The sequence below is a fragment of the Lipotes vexillifer genome, unplaced genomic scaffold (assembly GCF_000442215.2).
Source record: "Lipotes vexillifer unplaced genomic scaffold, Lipotes_vexillifer_v1.1 scaffold645, whole genome shotgun sequence".
Classification (NCBI taxonomy): domain Eukaryota; kingdom Metazoa; phylum Chordata; class Mammalia; order Artiodactyla; family Lipotidae; genus Lipotes; species Lipotes vexillifer.
In genome coordinates this window covers 831,982-853,533 of record NW_006777439.1, presented here as the reverse complement: position 1 = coordinate 853,533, position 21,552 = coordinate 831,982, and the positions used below count along the sequence as shown (strand labels likewise).

The 21,552-nt window shown below is 37.1% G+C and overlaps 1 protein-coding gene across 3 annotated transcripts in view; it reads left to right on the top strand.

Annotated features, from left to right (window-relative positions):
• The window catches only part of CHN1 (chimerin 1), a 185,100-nt gene that overhangs the window by 52,666 nt on the left and 110,882 nt on the right, over positions 1-21,552 (top strand). For 2 of the 3 annotated variants that reach the window (XM_007451074.1, XM_007451072.1), the window contains 2 exons: positions 15,857-15,884; positions 18,192-18,305. In XM_007451074.1, the coding sequence (XP_007451136.1) occupies positions 15,857-15,884; positions 18,192-18,305 (142 nt within the window). Of the gene's footprint in view, positions 1-15,852; positions 15,885-18,191; positions 18,306-21,552 lie in introns of all 3 variants that reach the window. The other variant, XM_007451073.1, reaches the window with a different exon arrangement.

The following is a 21,552-nucleotide window of genomic DNA, read 5'->3' as shown; positions in this document are numbered from 1 at the left end:
GCAGAATATTGGAAAAAATCTAAATGCTCATAGGCGACTGATTGAATAAATTATAATACTAAAAAGAATAAGGAAGATTTCTACTAGCTGATATGGAATGATTTCCATATGCAAAATGTATATATAGTAATTATGGTCCCTTTTTAGTAATAAAGAAGGGAAAATAAGAGAAAAATAAAGCTTATTTTTGCAAAAGAGAAACACAGGAGAGTTAACCCAGATACGAGTGAAATAGTTTTCCATAAGGAGTGGGTGAGGAGCAATGTAGAGGGGATAAGGATGGATGTGAGATTCCTCTGAGGGTGTGTTTTTATATAGTTTTGACTTCTGAACTATGCAAGTGTTTCACATATTCAAATAACCAAATTAAATAAAAATGATTTTAAAAACCCTGAAATTGAATACAAATAGAAACGAATGAACCTAACAAATTCATAACGTAATCACCCAAAATTAAGTAGTTTTTAAACATATTATTTTGGCTATACAAACATAGAGGAAAATATTCTAAGATCCATAACCTACAAAAAGATCTTTTTACTATAGTTATTAGATTTGTTGTTGTTAGTGGTACTTGTTTAGAAATTCTGCAGTTATTTTGTTGTATTATAGGATAGAGCAAATAAGTAATTATATTGGATTTTAGGGAACCAAGGTTTTTAGGAGATATTAATATGGAATGGGGGAAATTGAGAGGCACACTGTGGTGTTGAATTTGAATTGGAGGCATTAATAAATACCTGTGACATCACAGATTTTTAAAAATGTATTTTCCATCTCAGTTTATGGAAAGGGCTTAGAAGCAGTGATGCCCCAGTAAGAACGAATAAACCCCGTGCCCAAATTTTAGTTTCCAAATACTGTTTCCTACTAAAATGACCCAGTGCTCCTTAGAGAAATTCCTGATTGTAGAATATGGGGCAGAGAGGTCCAGGAACATCTTATGTCAGAAAGCAAGAAGGGCTCAAAAATGGATGAGGATGTGTCAAAAACACATAGGAGCCCATTTGAAAAGTTCCCAAAAGCAAAATTTGGGACAATTTGACATCAAAAAGAATAATGATAGTAATGAATTACAACACATTGAATGAAAAAAGAATGTGTAAGTCTATAATGATACTTACAAAAAAACCTATCCCGATACAAAGAGGGAAAAGAAAGGGGAGAAAATTGTTCTTTCCAGCACTAGTGCCTAAAATTGTTCTTTCCAGCACTAGTAGAAAGAATGATAATGATTTGCACTGATAATTGAGTCAGGCAAGGATCATCACTAGACATTAAAACATTGAATAAAAGGTTGTAGGTAAACAGAATAATCACATGGTCTTGATTATTTATGAACTGCAAAGAGAAAAATACATCTTTATAGTGGAGAGGTCTAACAGTCACACCTTTAGTCAGGTGATCAAATTTAGCATTACCTGCAATGGGACAGACTGACACGTGTCTCCTAAATGATGCAGTGAAACATACACAACATCATTTATGTAGTATTTCTGCCTAAAATGTTTAACTTAAATCTGTTTATGAAGTATAAGTCAGACCAATCCAGAATGTGTACATTCTATAAGACAACTGTTCTGGGCTTTTAAATAATTTCATTTTCATAAAAGAAATAACAGTTGTGGGACCATTCTAAAGTAAAGGAGACTAAAGAGGCATGCCAACCAAATGCAATGCATGCACCTCGATAGAGTCCTGGTTTTATACATATATATATATATATATATATATATATATATATACATATATATATATATGTATATATATATATATGTATATATATTTAAAGCTACACATTCTGGGTACAGTTGGAGAAATTTGAATGTGGACTATATATTAGGTAATATAAAGTCGTAGTAACTTTCTTATGATATACTCTTGAAAAGAATTGCGTCTTCATTGTTTAAAAAAATGTTGAAATGGATTTTGTTATTGTGACATCTGGTTTAAAAAAAACTTTAAATAACTCTGAAAGCACATAGTTAGTCACAAAGGAATGAATTTACAAAATTAGGCAGGGATGTCATGAGATTACCTTTTATTTATTTTTGGCTGCATTGGATCTTCGTTGCTGCGTACAGGCTTTCTCTAGTTTCAGTGAACGAGAAGCTACTCTTCATTGCGGTGTGCGGGCTTCTCATTGTGGTGGCTTCTCTTGTTGCGAAGCACGGGCTCTGGGCACGCAGGCTTCAGTAGTTGCAGCACGAGGGCTCAGTAGTTGTGGCATGCAGGCTCAGTAGTTGTGGCGCATGGGCTTAGTTGCTCCGAGGTGTGTGGGATCATCCCGGACCAGGGCTCGAACCCATGTCCCCTGCATTGGCAGGCAGATTCTTAACCACTGTGCCACCAGGGAAATCCCGAGATTACCTCCCCCCCACACACACCTACCTCCTTAACTACTGCTTCTCAATCCTGGAAGGGCATCAGAATCACCTCTAGATCCTTTAAAAAAATACATATGTTCAGGCCCCTTCTCAGACCTTTTGAAGTATGATCTTTGGTAACAGAGCTCAGAAATCTGTATGTATAGGAAGCCCACAAATGATTCCGACCTACAGAGATGTTAAGTCAGCACACTTTTCTTTAAAATCTTTGAAAAAAGAGGATACTTCATGCATGCCTTGGTATGGAGTAATCTCCTGGAGGGAGACCTGGAGTAGACTCAGCCCTCCCACAGGTGAGTTATCACCAGCTAGGTACTGAGGCAGCACAGAGACCAGACTCCATTTGGCCCTTTACTCATCTTTGAAGATTCTGCTGTGTTGCCCACTGCTGCTGAGACTGGTATATGTTTAGCACTGCAAGTCTTTAGTTATGATATTGCAAAAAATAACACCTTGAAGATGTTTTGACAAATAAATTTGACTTTTGAGTTATTCCTGAGAGAGTTAAAAAGAAGGTTCCAAGGAGTTTCTGAGGAGAGATTGTTCAACTAAACTTCTACACTGCTGATTTTGCTTTAGGTAGTTACTTGTGCTACTACTTTATCTGCTTATTAGCAGATTGAAGTTTTTCTTCTTCATTCATCCTTGTCTGCTAGCAGTGCTTGTCGTTTTCCACCCGTACAGGTTCTGATGACTTCACTTGACTCATCCTCTCAAATATTCATCTTTGAACTAAGATGAGCTCTTTATTCATGGGCATAAAGAGAGATGATTAGTAGAAATGGACTTGTGTTTTTCCATTACATTTCTTAATCACATCTTAGTTCACTATGATGATCCACCATTTTCTCTGTTTCAGAGAACTATCAAAATTGTCAGCTATCATGTATTGAGGGCTATGATTTGTATAGGACAAGTTTAGAAGCTTGAATACCAATAGTTTGTCAAAGGTCCTGTTTCAGTGGAATCATAGGATGTTTTAAGAGACCATCAGTCCAACCTCTATACCATATCTCTGATAGCTTTGTGCCTTCCCGGGGAATTAATGACTTCGCTGTAGCCATTCTGTCTTCCAAGAGCTCTAGCTGAAAGAAGGTTTGTTCTTCAGCTGTATTAAATGCTCTCTCTCTGAACCTTCTAGTTTCAATTCTAGTTTTGTCCTTGGACTTTTGCAGAATCAGTCAAATCCTTCCCCACATAACAACCTTAGGAAACGTAAACTTCAGCCTTCAGAAACTTGACGCTGCACCTAAATTTCTCTTCTCAAGCTACAAAATGAGTTACTCATAAGCATTGTTTTCCAGAATAGACATACCAATCACAACCAAATACGTTAGTGAGAGAGTTGGCAAAGGCCTGAATCATAATCACTTGTCTGAAACTGGGTCCTTTCCTGTTTCCTTTCCCCTCTTCTAGTTCTTCTAATTCTGTTCTGTTCCTGGCCTCCTAGATAAACTTAACTTTATATTTTATTTTATTTGATAAGAATACTGGTGAAAGCAGAATCTTCTAAGAGAGTTATTTAAAATAACTAGAAATTAATATTTCTGAAGGATGCTTTAAGGTCCAAAAGCCACCTTTAGTAAATGAATGCACAAAGGCATCCTGCCAAGCATTTGGGGAGATCCATAACTGTTGCAGTGCTTTAAAGCAATTCTGTGATTAGTATTACAGAAAGATAATCCAGCATGAAACTACATCATTATAATAATCTCTGCCTTATCTTGTTTCTGTATTAAAAGTTCTCTGTGTTCACTTCAAGATGCTCTTAAGTCAAAGATCTTTCTGAATCTAAAAGCTTTTGTAGGCAGTCTCTCCTCAGTAATTATAAAGTGTTTCATGTTACTAATTTTATTTTTAATTTATTTTTTTAAATTTTAAACATTTTATCAAGAAGGCACTTTTTTTTTAATACAGCAGGTCCTTATTAGTCATCAGTTTTATACACATCAGTGTATACATGTTAATCCCAATCTCCCAATTCATCCCACCCCCCCCCCCCCCGCCGCTTTCCCCCCTTGGTGTCCATACATTTGTTCTCTACATCTGTGTCTCAATTTCTGCCCTGCCAGCCGGTTCATCTGTACCATTTTTCTAGGTTCCGCATATATGTGTTAATATACGATATTTGTGTTTCTCTTTCTGACTTACTTCACTCTGTATGACAGTCTCTGGATCTATCCATGTCTCAACAGATGACCCAGTTTCGTTCCTTTTTATGGCTGAGTAATATTCCATTGTATATATTTACCACATCTTCTTTATCCATTTGTCTGTCGATGGGCATTTAGGTTGCTTCCGTGACCTGGCTGTTGTAAATAGTGCTGCAAGGACCATTGGGGTGCATGTGTCTTTTTGAATTATGGTTTTCTCTGGGTATATGCCCAGTAGTGGGATTGCTGGATCATATGGTAATTCTCTTTTTAGTTTTTTAAGGAACCTCCATACTGTTCTCCATAGTGGCTGTATCAAATTACATTCCCACCAAGAGTGCAAGAGGGTTCCCTTTTCTCCATACCCTCTCTGGCATTTGTTGTTTGTAGATTTTCTGATGATGCCCATTCTAACTGGTATGAGGTGATACCTCATGGTAGTTTTGATTTGCATTTCTTTGATAACTAGTGATGTTGAGCAGCTTTTCATATGCTTCTTGGCCATCTGTATGTCTTTGGAGAAATGTCTATTTAGGTCTTCTGCCCATTTTTGGATTGGGTTGTTTGTTTTTTTAATATTGAACTACATAAGCTGTTTATATATTTTGGAGATTAATCTTCTGTCCATTGATTCCTTTGCAAATATTTTCTCCCATTCTGAGGGTTGTCTTTTTGTCTTGTTTATGGTTTCCTTTGCTTTGCAAAAGTTTTAAGTTTCATTAGGTCCCATCTGTTTATTTTTGTTCTTATTTCCATTACTCTAGGAGGTGGATCAAAACAGATCTTGCTGTGATTTATGTCAAAGAGTGTTCTTCCTATGTTTTTCTGTAAGAGTTTTATAGTGTCTGGTCTTACATTTAGGTCTCGATCCATTTTGAGTTTATTTTAGTGTATGGTGTTAGGGAGTGTTCTAATTTCATTCTTTTACATGTAGCTATCCAGTTTTCCAAGCACCACTTATTGAAGAGACTGTCTTTTCTCCATTGTATATCCTTGCCTCCTTTGTCATAGATTAGTTGACCATAGGTGTGTGGGTTTATCTCTGAGCTTTCTATCTTGTTCCATTGATGTATGTTTCCGTTTTTGTGCCAGTACCTTATTATCTTGATTACTGTAGCATTGTAGTATAGTCTGAAGTCAGGGAGTCAGATTCCTCCAGCTCTGTCTTTTTTCCCTGAAGGCTGCTTTGACTATTCGGGGTCTTTAGTGTCTCCATACGAATTTTAAGATTTTTTGTTCTAGTTCTGAAAAAATGCCATTGGTAATTTGATAGGGATTGCATTGAATCTGTAGATTGTTTTGCATAGTATAGTCATTTTCACAATATTGATTCTTCCAATCCAAGAACATGGTATATCTCTCCGTCTGTTGGTATCATCTTTAATTTCTTTCATCAGTGTCTTATAGTTTTCTGCATACAGATCTTTTGTCTTCCTAGGTAGGTTTATTCCTAGGTATTTTATTCTTTGTGTTGCAATGGTAAATGGGAGTGTTTCCTTAATTTCTCTTTCAGATTTTTCATCATTGGTGTATAGGAATGCAAGAGATTTCTGTGCATTAATTTTGTATCCTGCAACTCTACCAAATTCATTGATTAGCTCTTGGAATTTTCTGGTGGCATCTTTAAGATTCTCTCATGTCATCTTCAAACAGTGACAGTTTTACTTTTTCTTTTCCAATATTTATTCCTTTTATTTCTTTTTCTTCTCTGACTGCCGTGGCTATGGCTTCCAAAACTATGTTGAATAATAGTGGTGAGATTGTCCACATTAGTGGACAGAGTTTTTCACCATTAAGAATGATGTTTGCTGTGGGTTTGTCGTATATGGCCTTTATTATGTTGAGGTAGGTTCCCTCTATGCCGACTTTCTGGAGAGTTTTTATCATAAATAGGTGTTGAATTTTGTCAAAAGCTTTTTCTGCATCTATTGAGATGATCATATGGTTTTTATTCTTCAGTTTGTTAATATGGTGTATCACATTGATTGACTTTGCATACATTGACGAATCCTTGCATCCCTGGGGTAAATCCCACTTGATCGTGGTGTATGATCCTTTTAATGTGTTGTTGGATTCTGTTTGGTAGTATGTCGTTGAGGATTTGTGCATCTATATTCATCAGTGATATTGGTCTGTAATTTTCTTTTTTTGTAGTATCTTTGTCTGGTTTTGGTATCAGGGTGATGGTTGCCTCCTAGAATGAGTTTGGGAGTGTTCCTTCCTCTGCAATTTTTTGGAAGAGTTTGAGAAGGATGGGTGTTAGCTCTTCTCTAAATGTTTGATAGAATTCATCTGTGAAGCCATCTGGTCCTGGACTTTTGTTTGTTGGAAGATTTTTAATCACAGTTTCAATTTCATTACTCGTGATTGGTCTGTTCATATTTTCTATTTCTTCCTTGTTCAGTCTTGGAAGCTTATGCCTTTCTAAGAATTTGTACATTTCTTCCAGGTTGTCCATTTTATTGGCACAGAGTTGCTTGTAGTGGTCTCTTAGGATGCTTTGTATTTCTGCAGTGTCTGTTGTAACTTCTCTTCTTTCATTTCTAATTTTATTGATTTGAGCCCTCTCCCTCTTTTTCTTGATGAGTCTGGCAAATGTTTTATCAATTTTTTTTATCTTCTCAAAGAACCAGCTTTTAGTTTTCTTGATTTTTGCTATTGTTTTCTTTGTTTCTATTTCATTTATTTCTGCTCTGATCTTGATTTCTTTCCTTCTGCTAACTTTGGGTTTTGTTTCTTTTTCTTTCTCTAGTTCCATTAGGTGTAAGGTTAGATTGTTTATTTGAGATTTTTCTTCTTTCTTGAGGTAGGCTTGTATAGCTATAAACTTCCCTTTTAGAACTGCTTTTTTTTTTTTACATCTTTATTGGAGTATAATTGCTTTACAATGGTGTGTTAGTTTCTGCTTTATAACAAAGTGAATCAGTTATACACATACATATGTTCCCATATCTCTTCCCTCTTGCGTCTCCCTCCCTCCCACCCTCCCTATCCCACCCTAGAACTGCTTTTGCTGTATCCTGTAGGTTTAGGATCGTTGTGTTTTCATTGTCATTTGTCTCTAGGTATTTTTTGATTTCCTCTTTGGTTTCTTCAGAGATCTCTTGATTATTTAGTAACATATTGTTTAGCCTCCATGTGTTTGTATTTTTTATGTTTTTTTCCCTTTAATTCATTTCTAATCTCATAGCTTTGTGGTCAGAAAGGATGCTTGATGTGATTGCAATTTTCTTAAATTTACTGAGGCTTGATTTGTGACCCAAGATGTGACATATCCTGGAGACTGTGCCATGCGCACTTGAGAAGAGAGTGTTATCTGATGTTTTTAGATGGAATGTCCTATAAATATCGATTAAATCTATCTGGTCTACTGTGTTGTTTAAAGCTTCTGTTTCCTTTTTTATTGGCATTTTGGGTGATCTGTCCATTTGTGTAAGTGAGGTGTTAAAATCCCCCACTATTATTATTACTGTTGATTTCCTGTTTTATAGCTGTTAGCAGTTGCCTTATATATTGAGGTGCTCCTATGTTGGGTGCATATATATTTATAATTGTTATATCTTCTTCTTGGATTGATCCCTTAATCATTATGCAGTGTCCTTCCTTGTCTCTTGTAACAGTCTTTATTTTTATTATTATTATTTTTTTGCAATTTGCAGGCCTCTCACTGTTGTGGCCTCTCCCGTTGCGGAGCACAGGGTCCGGACGCTTAGCCTCAGTGGCCAGGGCTCACGGGCCCAGCTGCTCCGCGGCATGTGGGATCTTCCCAGACCAGGGCACAAACCTTTGTCCCCTTCATCGGCAGGCGGACTCTCAACCACTGCACCACCAGGGAAGCCCTTACAGTCTTTATTTAAAGTCTATTTTATCTGATATGAGTATTGCTACTCCAGCTTTCTTTTGATTTCCATTTGCATGGAATATCTTTTTCCATCCCCTCACTTTCAGTCTGTATGTGTCCTTAGGTCTGAAGTAGGTCTCTTGTAGACAGCATATATATGGGTCTTGTTTTTGTATCCATTCAGCAAGCCTGTGTCTTTTGGTTGGAGCATTTAATCCATTCACGTTTAAGGTAATTATTGATATGTATGTTCCTTTGACCATTTTCTTAATTGTTATGGGTTTGTTTTTGTAGGTCCTTTTCTTCTCTTGTGTTTCCCAGTTAGAGAAGTTCCTTTAGCATTTGTTGTAGAGCTGGTTTGGTGGTGCTGAATTCTCTTAGCTTTTGTTTGTCTGTAAAGCTTTTGATTTCTCCATCGAATCTAAATGAGATCCTTGCCAGGTAGAGTAATCTTGGTTGTAGGTTCTTCCCTTTCATCACTTTAAGTATATCATGCCAGTCCCTTCTGGCTTGTAGAGTTTCTGCTGACAAATCAGCTGTTAACCTTATGGGAGTTCCCTTGTATGTTATTTGTCATTTTTCCCTTGCTGCTTTCAATAATTTTTCTTTGTCTTTAATTTTTGTCAGTTTGATTACTATGTGTCTCGGTGTGTTTCTCCTTGGGTTTATCCTGTATGGGACTCTCTGCGCTTCCTGGACTTGGGTGGCTATTTCCTTTCCCATGTTAGGGAAGTTTTCGACTATAATCTCTTCAAATATTTTCTCTGGTCCTTTCTCTCTCTCTTCTTCTGGGACCCGTATAATGCGAATGTTGTTGTGTTTAATGTTGTCCCAGAGGTCTCTTAGGCTGTCTTCATTTCTTTTCATTCTTTTTTCTTTATTCTGTTCCTCAGCAGTGAATTCCACCATTCTGTCTTCCAGGTCATTTATCAGTTCTTCTGCCTCAGTTCTTCTGCTATTGATTCCCTCTAGTGTAGTTTTCATATAATTTATTGTGTTGTTCATCTGTTTGTTTGTTCTTTAATTCTTCTAGGTCTTTGTTAAACATTTCTTGCATCTCCTTGATCTTTGCTTCCATTCTTTTCCCAGGTCCTGGATCATCTTCACTATCATTGTTCTGAATTATTTTTCTGGAGGGTTGCCTAACTGCACTTCATTTAGTTGTTTTTCTGGGGTTTTATCTTGTTTCTTCATCTGGTACATAGTCCTCTGCGTTTTCATCTTGTCTATCTTTCTGTGAATGTGGTTTTTGTTCCATAGGCTGCAGGATTGTAGTTCATCTTGCTTCTGCTGTCTTGCCTCTGGTGGATTAGACTATCTAAGAGGCTTGTCACCTTTTTTTTTATTTAGGAATTTTTTGTTCTCCTCATTTCCCATATTTTCTACCCATGATATGCTATCATAAAAGAAATGTTACCTACTAAATATAGAAAATTAGAGAAAGCAAAGCATATAATTCAGCACAAGTACTATTTAAAATCATGTCTTACTTAGTCATATTGACTTCAACCAGTTTTAGTCTGAAAAAAGTTCATTGACTGTTATTATGCACTTTAAAAACTTAGAAATAAGCGTTTTAATGTTTATATGCACATAGCATATTTTTATTATTGCATATAACATTTAAATTCCCAGTTTGATCTATTTGCAAGTAAACTAGTTTGGGATCATTCATAATCATTATTTGTATGATTTCAATTGAATCAATTTCAAATTGGTTGTAAGGTGGTTATATTACTGACTAAAACTTTATTTTGATTATTAGTGTAATGCTGCACTGTCTGTGAGTTTGAAAAGACTATTGCAAGTCAGTTCTTAAATAATATCTAAGACATCCAAATGCTGTAGTTGGGGAGGAGAAACTTCTCCACCCTCCTAAGTTCAGTGTCTGGAGCCTACAAATTAAACTTACAAAAGAGACATTAACAGGAGAAAAGATTTTTTTCATATGCATATGTTAAGGAGGGGCTCACAGCAGGTAAATAAAAGCCCCAAAGAGGCAGTTACACCCAGGGGCTTTTATGCCATTTTAATAAAGGGTGTTAAAGTGTGCACAAGAGACAAAGGAAAAGGGAGTCTGCGCTTCTGAGGGAGGTGGTAAATTGTGGGAAGGTGATTAGCAAATGTATAGTAAATAAGGGTTGTTTAGTAAGGGTTATTATGCAGTTTCAAGTCATCTTGGGTGTCTGGGAAGTCCTACTGTTCTTCTTCTTCTGTTTTGGGAGAGGAGGACACCTTTACAAGGGGAAGTTAAATCTATGCCCTACTTTTAGGCTGAAATGGGGAGGGCAGATTGCTCCTTCTGTGTTTGCTCTTTCTTAATTGCCTTCAGCTCAAAATAATACTTATGCTAAAGTGGCATATCTTGGGGTGGCATATTCTGATCCCCCTCACTATCTAGATATGAGAAAAAAAGAATTATTTTAGATTTGAGTTTTTTTTTTTTTTTTAACATCTTTATTGGGGTATAATTGCTTTACAATGGTGTGTTAGTTTCTGCTTTATAACAGAGTGAGTCAGTTATACATATATATATGTTCCCATATCTCTTCCCTCTTTGTCTCCCTCCCTCCCACCCTCCCTATCCCACCCCTCCAGACAGCCACAAAGAACTGAGCCGGTTTCCCTGTGCCATGCGGCTGCTTCCCACTGGCTATCTACCTTACGTTTGTTAGTATATATATGTCCATGTCTCTCTCTCGCCCTAACACACCTCACCCTTCCCCCTCCCCATATCCTCAAGTCTGTTCTCCAGTAGGTCTCTGTCTTTATTCCTGTTTTACCCCTAGGTTCTTCATAACATTTTTTTTTTCTTAAATTCCATATATATGTGTTAGCATACGGTATTTGTCCTTCTCTTTCTGACTTACTTCACTCTGTATGACAGACTCTAGATCTATCCACCTCATTACAAATAGCTCAATTTCGTTTCTTTTTATGGCTGAGTAATATTCCATTGTATATATGTGCCACATCTTCTTTATCCATTCATCCGACGGCGGGCACTTAGGTTGTTTCCATCTCCGGGCTATTGTAAATAGAGCTGCAATGAACATTTTGGTACATGACTCTTTCTGAATTCTGGTTTCCTCAGGGTATATACCTAGTAGTGGGATTGCTGGGTCATATGGTAGTTCTATTTGTAGTTTTTTAAGGAACCTCCATACTGTTCTCCATAGTGGCTGAACCAATTCACATTCCCACCAGCAGTGCAAGAGTGTTCCCTTTTCTCCACACCCTCTCCAGCATTTATTGTTTCTAGATTTTTTGATGATGGCCATTCTGACTGGTGTGAGATGATATCTCATTGTAGTTTTGATTTGCATTTCTCTAATGATTAATGATGTTGAGCATTCTTTCATGTGTTTGTTGGCAGTCTGTATATCTTCTTTGGAGAAATGTCTATTTAGGTCTTCTGCCCATTTTTGGATTGGGTTGTTTATTTTTTTGTTATTGAGCTGCATGAGCTGCCTGTAAATTTTAGAGATTAATCCTTTGTCAGTTGATTCATTTGCAATAGATTTTAGTTTTATTTGACATTTCCATTATAAAAATGCAGAAAAGATATAATTGGTGTGTGAATTTTATTTTGGACTTACTGCTTATTGTAACAGTACTGTATTAATCAACAGTGTTTACTTAATTTTTTTTAATTCAAGATTCTTTTGGGTAAAGGAAAATAATTATTCAGCAATATAAGGCCAAAATCAATTATGTCATCAAGATGATTACTTAGGTAATCAATGGAAACATATTGTGGACTAATGCAGGGCTGTCAAATAAATAATCAGTATTTGTCTTGAGTTGTAACACTATTACTGAACCAAACTTGGGTCCACTCACCCGCATAGCAAAGCCAGCTTATTGACACTGAGTTGTGGTAAAGAGAAGTACAACGTTTATTGCATGGCTAAGCAGATAGAACGGGCACCTCATGGTCAAAAGAACTGAACTCGCTGATGGCTTTCAGGGAAAGGATTTTAGAGGCAGCATTTTGGGTGAGTGCTGCAGGGTGCATGGCTTTCTTCTGATTGGCCGGTGGTGAGGTCATGGGGTGGTGTTTCAAGAATTTTAATCATCAACCCTCTGGTTCCAGTCAGTCTAGGGTCTGCATGCTTGTGGTCAGCACATAGTCACCATCCTCCATCTGTGTATGGGTCTTAGTTCCTGCAGAACAACTCCAAAATATATGTCAGATTGTTGTGTATATCCTTTGAGGAGGAACTAGGACTCTGTTGCTGAACTATGTTTGTTGACTGCTTTTCCTCTGCATTTCTTCACATCCCTAATTAGTAACAGCTTGAGTCTGTTCCTTGGAACTCAGGAAAGGGCCTGGGAGACTGAAGCCTTTTTCTACAAACAAGAAATGGGGGTTATGGAGAAGCTTTTGTACCTGGGAGGGCCCTGCTCAGTTTCAATACCATTGGGCTGCCACACCACTTGGGGCCACCACCAGCCCCTCAGCCTTCACTACTTGTCCAGGATTTTCATCAATGAGTAGAGTGTATTCAAGAACTTTCCTCTTTTTACCTCAGTCACATAGGCCTGATAAAGTATTTTACCTTCAACCACCTACAAAGATCTCGTGATTTGATCGAAAGGCCATGATCTCGTCTTCTCAAACTGTTGGGGGCCCCCATTCTAATGTGTCTGAGACTCCACTGTTAGGTTGTATGGAAGTTAATCTTGATTTCTGTTTTTTTAAAGGTGACGTTCTTTATTAAAAAAATTTTTTTACAGACACTACTAAAGTCCGTTTTTTGCTATTCCCTTGGGCCCCTCAGTTCATTTACCTCCCAGCTTCCTATAGGTACCATTTGAATTTGGTATATATTTTTCCAGATATCTCTCTATGCTATAAATATATATTATTGCATGTGCATGTGCTTTTCCTAAGTGGTGTCATACTGTATTACTTATTTTATAGCTTATAACTATACTATTCAATAGTTTGTCTTGGTGACCTCTTCATGTTAGTTCCTGTAGTTCTACATCATTCCTTAAAACCATGCATGTTATTTATACTATAAAGCAGTTTAGTTATTCCCCTATTGGTATATATTTACTTCCATTTTTAAAATGACTGTGAGCAGTGCTTCAGTGAACATTCTTATATATGTTTTCATGTGTACATGTGCGAGTGTCCCTCTACAGTAAATACTGAGGGTTTGCACATTTTTAGTTTGAATAGACACTGCAAAATCGTTCTTCTGGATCACATTTCACCATATAATACTGTAGAACCGTAAATTAATTATTTAAGACCTAAACATTGAATTTTTTTCTCAAAAGCAAAAGTTTGCTTTCAAACAAAAGTTAGATGCATGACCCTACTCTAATAAGCTCTGGACCTAGAAATAGAATAGCCATCCTCTGTAGCTATAGGGACCAACTGGTATATTTTTAGTACACTGAGTTTTATGAGCAGAGAGATTATGCAATAAGACCAAATCAGGTGGAATTTACTTTGAGAATATAAATAACCTGACTACAACAGACAGCAGAAGATTCCTGAAGGGTAAAGCATTATTTAAATATAATGTTCAGGAAGAGGTAAAATCGTGTCTCTCCTACAGAAATGAAGATGAACATGTGTTGAAAATGTATTTTCTCACCACAACGAGAAGCCCGTGAGCTGCAATGAAGACTCAACGCAGCTGCCCCCGCCATAAAAATGTATTTTTTCATGTGATATGAGGAAACCAGGCAGATGTTAATAATCAGTTCAAAGGGAAAAGTCAAAATAGCGTATATTTATAGGAATTCAAGGAATGTTGAGATGAATTGTAGTTAAAGACAGAACCTGTTTTTCCCCTGAGAAGGGGTAGGGAAGAAGTCAGTAAAACCACTGCCACACAGGAGTGTGCGTGTTTCAAGGAATGTTGAGATGAATTGTAGTTAAAGACAGAACCTGTTTTTCCCCTGAGAAGGGGTAGGGAAGAAGTCAGTAAAACCACTGCCACACAGGAAAAGTGTGTGCGTGTGTGTGTGTGTGTGTGTGTGTGTGTGTGTGTGTGTGTGTGTGTATGTATGTATCAGTTACCTACATCTTATAGAGTTCCAAAATAGCTCAAAGACAATGATCTGGGCTATATAAGCCAGCAGTGTATGCTATATATCATGCATTTCATTGAAATACAAAATTTATTTATTCAAGACGAATAAATATCTCAAGTTTGCTGAAACAGTACCAGACCTTGATGACCTGTGGATAGGTAACCTAGACTTGGTAGTCAGGCTCTGTGTAGAGGTGAAGGGAAGACAGTCACTGAAAGGATGTACTTTGAGTTTAGCTTTGGGAACTGCCATATTTAACTAATTCAGATGAGTCAGTGTCAAATAGACAAAGGGTTTGGGCCCTTCTTGCTATTCCTGAATAAGAATCCCAGTTTTACCTTAGGCTCTACCAAGAAACCTCGAACAAGTTCTCTAACCTCTCTGATTCTCAGTTTTCTTCATCAATAAAATGAGAATGATAATAGTATCTTAATGAGGATGCAGTAGAATAATTCATCTCATTGTGAGGATTAAATGATCTCCAAATGTAATTATAGCACAAAGCACAAACTCAATAAATGTAGTCCATGGTGTCACCCAGGTTCCTCCTCGGGAAAGCTTATTCCATTCCTGTCAGGACCCAGTTTAAATGTCGTCTCAGAGAGGTCTTTCCTGACCATCCAACTTAAATACCTCATTAGTCCTCACTTTTCTGTTACTCATTCTTATTTTCATTACAGCACTTATTTGTGTTGGTTTGTTTTATTTCTTTAAACTTATTTATTGTCTGTCATTAGAAAGTCTCAAAAGGGTAATGACTGTATTTGTTGTATTACAGGTAGGACAATGCTTATCACTTATTTGCCACTAAATAAATGTTTCTTGAATGCACAGGGCAAATATGTTAAGTCTACCCTAGTAAAAATTCCTTAGAATCTATTCTCCTGGACCTTTCTTTAGGTACAGTGAGCCCACCAGCCATGAAAACCTAGGGGAGATAAACTGTGGTGAGGGAAGAGCTGATGGGAGAACAGAAGGGCAAGATTATATGGAGATGTTAACAGAATGGAGAATATGGTGTAACAGGAAGGGAGAGGATGGGAGAGAAAGCCACAATCTGTTCTGACACAATCGTGGCATTAAGTTTTTGGATGTTTCATTTTACCTTTTGGATAAAGTGATGTAAGTATTTTTTCAGATTCATAAAATCCTAGAAATGAAAGATAATTTAGTCTGACTCTTTTTACACAACACAGTGTTTTATAGATAAGAAAAAGGTCTGAGAGATGAAGTGACCAGTCCAAATGGCACAGTCAATCTGCTGATAGGACTGGAACCCCAGACTCTGATTTTTCTAATCTTATTCTAATTCTTTTTCTTAATATATGCTTTAGTTTGTCACATATTCAGAATGTTGAGTTATGTTCTGAACATTTCCATTTTCACAAATATCCTTTTTTCTCTTTCCCAATAGGTAGAAAATAGACCAAAGTATTACGGAAGAGAGTAAGTATGGATTATTAGAAAACATTTTGTAGATTGGGATGTATAAGAGAGACAGGTAAATGGATGCTTTTAGTAAAAAAATAAAAGCAAGAGGAAGGAGGTATTCAAGTTTGAATGAGTTAAATTATTTTTCTGATTGTAAATGTAATTGTTGTAGTTGGTGAAAATATAGAAAATAAAGATAAGTGTAGAGAAGAAAATAGCATGGGAAAATGTATACGTGATAATGTTAAAATAAAGATGCAAGCCATATATGTAAATAAATAATGCTAGATGTATATATATGAGGAAAAGTATATGTTTGATTGTATGTGTTTATTAAGCATATAGACACATATACATACATGTATGCATGTAGTAAGGTATGGCTGGTTTATTCTACATTTATACTTTTATTTTCCAAATTTTCTGTAAGTAAATTCATGCTACCCAGAAATAACTAATGTTAACAGTTTGAAGTATTATCTTCTGAAGATCTATTTTCTTAATGGTTTTTACAAAATTGATTTATTATACATATACTTTTTGTAGCCTGATTTTTCCATTTAATATTAATAATGATCATTTTTCTATTTTATGAAAAATGTAATAATTTTTAAAGTCCTTAATTCTTCTGATTATTAAAACCAAATAGAAATATAACCCTTCGAGGAAAAGAATAAAAATCACCTATAATCCCATCCTTCCCCAAATAAAATCATTTGTTTTTCATGGCAGAAGATCATATCAGATAAACAATAATGTATATAACAAATATTTTTAAATTATCTAAAATTCTGTTTAAGTTTTCAGGACTCTCATGAGTAGAACCTAGGTACTTAGGAGTTGAGGGGAGCCACTGGTGTTCTTTATGGTTATACCATAATTTAGTCATTTCTCTGCTTTTGGCATATAGGTTGACTTTAAACGATAGTATTAAAAGTAACACTTTAAGAAATATCTTAGTGCATTAATCTTTTTCTGGGGCGGAAATTTTGGGTCAGCTGGTATGAATAGTTTTAAGAGTCTTTAAATAGCACCATCAAGTTTTGTTCCAAAATTTGTTTCCTTGAATGAGACTTTCTTCTGAATTAATTGGATTTTTAAAAACAAGGAGATATTAAATTTTACTAACTTTATTAGTTGGTGTCATGTAAACTTAAAATAATATACCAATATGCTAATCTAATATATGTGTTATTACCACAGATAGGTTACTATCTTCTTACTCCTACAGAATCAGAGTGGACCTGGTTCTGAAAGATTGAGGAATTTAAGGAGATAAGAAATTCTAGGAGCCCATTGTTAAACCTCCTTGTTCTAATTGTCATGATTTGAGCATATGTACTACAAACTGCTTTAAGAATTAAATTGAGAAAGACCAAACCTTTCCCATGAGAAAAATTTCAAAAAGTTGCCAGTTGAACCCTCATAAAGTTCTTAAATTATTAAGGTGCTATTTCAGGGCCTTTTCAAAATATCATTCAAGGGACTGTTGGTTTTTTTGTACCTTTAAAAGCTAAGGTCTCATGTGAGCAGTTGTTCAATTCAGTTTTCTTTGAGTTAATGAAAGGACATAATATTTGTGTAAGTTCTTTATAAACTGTACATCACCATATGAATATAAGGTGGTTTTATATTTTTAATATTAATCATTAGTTACCACGGATGTTTTTTAATTTCTCAGTGTTTTATGTCAGAACGTTATAGGTGGATCTACTGTGTTTGTATAAGGAGTGTGTTATTTTTGTTTACTCTTCTTCCTCCTTTTTTCTCTGTTAATCAAAAATAGGGTTTTAGCAGGGAATGAAAGCAAGTATTACAGTTGTTTGCTTTTGGCTTGAGTAGGCAGTGATGCAGATTATGCACATTATTGAGCAATCATGCCAATTAAGGGCAACCCAGGGTACCTGGAAAATTGCCAACTTAGACTCTGTGCCAAAATTTTTGGAGCAATGCCACTGGTGTGAAGAAAGGAAGTGGGACACATTGCTGAGTGATTTTTAGCATGTCCATATGGTCAGGCAGCCACATAAGAAGGGAATTGTCCTCTTGAGACAGGTGGTTGGTCTTCCGTAGATGGATGTGAATTTTGATTCCGTGATTGTTAAATGGATTGGAGAGCTACTTGGGTGCTGTTCTTGTCACCACAGAGAAGCTGGCCCCGGGCCAGGCCCAGAGAAACACAAGCATAGTTAAACCCAACTGCTCCCCTTCAATTTTATGGCAGTCTAGGAATCAACAAGAGAAGGTGGGAGGTTTTGTTTTATCTTGCTTTATTGAAAAAGGTGGAAAGCATGCAGTTTCTGAATTGACTTTGTTTCTTAGGTTTCATGGCATGATCTCCCGAGAAGCGGCAGACCAGCTCTTGAGTGTAGCTGAGGGGAGCTACCTCATTCGGGAGAGCCAGCGTCAGCCAGGAACCTACACTTTGGCTTTAAGGTTGGTCATGGACCTGTAATTATAACTGTGCCTCATTTAAAACCCTCTTAATAGAGGGCTTTAAATTTTAAAAGCATCCAGCATGTAATTGAATTGGTTCTTGTTTTCTTGGGACCTAATTACCATTTTAATAGCTTTGAGACTCCTAAAAAGTTCCTCATGAATGGTAGACTCAGTAATTAAGAACTGAAAAACTTTTAAGGCATTTTTATTGTAGCTGCTTTCTTCTATTTCATCTTACCCATTCCCTCCCATCTGTCCTGCTGTATCAGCTCCCATCTATTTCTTGAATAAGGAAAGGAACTAAAGAGAAAAGACCTTTGTAACTCGTAAAATTAAAGCCGATGTCATTTCTCTTGGGTTGGCTTTTGGTTCAAGCAGCTTTCCTTGGGAACTCCTGGCTCTTTCCTATCTACTGAACTTTGCCTAGCATTTTGGCTGTTCTTTGCTTACAGCACAGTGGCCAGAAACAAGTATTTCCATTAACCCTGCAATAATAACAGAGCAATAATACAATAGCACGCTTATCCGTTGGGCTAACCTCCTGCCAGGAGTCTAACCTCATTTAATCTTCACAACAGGTCTAGGATGTGTGTACAATTTCTATCTCCACTTTACAGATAAGGAAACAGAGGACCTAGAGGTTGAGTAACTTGGCCAAGGTTATACATTTACTAATTCGTGTAGCTGGTATTTGAACCCAGACAATTTGGCTTCAGAGTCTATGCTCTTAATCACTCTACATTGCTGTCTCTCTAGAGGCTTGGAATAATTATCCATTGTCTTTGTTCATTCCTTCATTTGTTCATTCAGGCATTCATTTATGCATTGTTTGGAAAAGATTTAAAAGTAGAAACTTTGAAGAAAGAGGTCAAAGAAATAACATTTCTTTTGGTAGCCACAGAGAGAGAAGAGAAAGGTAATATTATTGCTTAGGACTCTGATATGGCCACGTCCAACTCCTTCTCCAATCACTTATGCCTAGGTGAGTGAGCAGGGACTGTTCGTACTCCCATCCACCAGATTTATTATTAATCTTTCTGGCAAAAGAATGGTATAATTCAGTATTTCTTCATGCTGAATTCTGAATCAATAGCACACTTGGACAATAGAGCTTGTTAACAGGAGTTCATGGAAATCTGCTTTTATGGAAAATTATAAAGCGTAAATCCCCCTTCAGTTACTTAATTATGTTGCTTTTTCAGGTTTAAATTTTGGTATATAGGGGAAAAAATCTGGGCTGAGAATTTAAATACTTATTCATTTTGCCACTAAATGAGCTAGACGACTAATTTGGAGCAAATCACAGGTATTCTTGAAGCCAGCTGCTTCATCTTTCTATTCCTAACATTTTATAATTCTAGGATTCTACAATGCCACATATCCAAATAGATGGTCATCTGAGTGTCTGGAGTAGATAAGCCTTTCTGTATAGGCTAGTGGGCCAAAATAAGCAAGAAGGAGGTAGGGTGAAAGGAAAGAAAGCAATCTGTATACTCTTCCTTTTCCCTTTGTTGCCGTCTCCCCACCTTCTTCTGAGATCACTGGAATTTTATCTCAGTTTCGCCTCATTGCAAAGTTCAGGTACTTCCTATTATACTACATCTCCTCATAATGTGGTCATCACGCTGTTTTTTACTGAATAACACCAGCAAACGCCCTAGGGCCAAGGATTCAATGTGGAGAAAAGTAGCACCCAGATCTTCCAAATTCTTCCTCATTCCCACCCTCTCACCCTCTCTCATGCTACTCATGACTTTATAATCACTCACTGTCCACTTTGGCCCAGGAATCCTAGAATTGGATTGAAGAATAGAGCAACATGGGATTGATGACAGTGCTTTTAATGTATAGGTCTGGGGTAACATGCAGCTTTCCTTTTGTTTTTGAAAATCATCATAAAGTTTTTACATGGAAAAGAAATAGTGAGTAAAAGGGCCTGTAGTGGAGGTAGGGAATTTGTGAGTATGCATCGTGAGTAATTTACATGCTGAAATTTGATTTTCTTTGTTTTGAACTAGGTGTATGGCAGGGAAGTGTTAAACAGAATGTGAAATAGAAGTTGTATTGATATATCTCTTAATCTTATCTGATATTCCCCATTTCAACTAATGATTCTCCCAGTTAACATCAGTCTGTTTTTTTTTTTTTTTTTTTTTGCGGTATGTGGGCCTCTCACTGTTGTGGCCTCTCCCATTGTGGAGCACAGGCTCCGGACGAGCAGGCTCAGCGGCCATGGCTCACGGGCCCAGCCGCTCCACGGCACGTGGGATCTTCCCAGACCGGGGCACGAACCCGTATCCCCTGCATCGGCAGGCGGACTCTCAACCACTGCGCCACCAGGGAAGCCCCATCAGTCTGTTTTTAACAGAATGCATGATCCACTGGGTTAGGGAGGCAGTTTGAATTTACAGCCATCATTGTTTATTATGCATTTACTGTGTTAAACAAAGGCCCTAAAATTAGGAATAAGTCCTTGATTTCAAGTTGTTCCATAGTCATCTCAACCTCACAATATGTCCAAAACTGAACTCGATCAGTTTCCTCCCAAATACGCTGTAACACCTGTATCCCTTTAATAGCTGGTGACACTGATATTTAGCCAGTTCACAAGACCGAAAGCAAGACATCATTTTTCTTTTCTCTCAGTTCTGTTTTAAGATGTTTGTAGGCCTGGCCTTACTCATTTCGAGGCCTCCATCTTACACCATATCAAACACTATATTCCCATATCAAATATATATATATTGCTGTTAACTTCATTTTTTAAAATATAAATTGCTTTTGAAATTAACTTTAGATTTCCTTTTATGTTTTGGATCCACACCTTTTTGTTCATATTTTATACCTTTTCATAGACTCTGGAAAGCCCAAGGTACTGTACCTATTATCTAATGGTTAAAAGAACTTTTTCTTCTTGCTCATCTCACACAGCCAAGCCCAACAATCTTTTATTTATTTATTTATTTATTTTTTGGGCGGTACGCGGGCCTCTCACCGCTGTGTTGCAGAGCACAGGCTCCGGACGCGCGGGCCCAGCGGCCACGGCTCACGGGCCCAGCTACTCCGCGGCATGTGGGATCTTCCTGGACCGGGGCACAAACCTGTGTCCCCTGCATCGGCAGGGGGGGGGGGGGGGGGGGGGGGGGGGGGGGGGGGGGGGGGGGGTGTGTTTTTTTTTTTTTTTTTTTTTGCCGTACGCGGGCCTCTCACTGTTGTGGCCTCTCCCGCTGCGGAGCACAGGCTC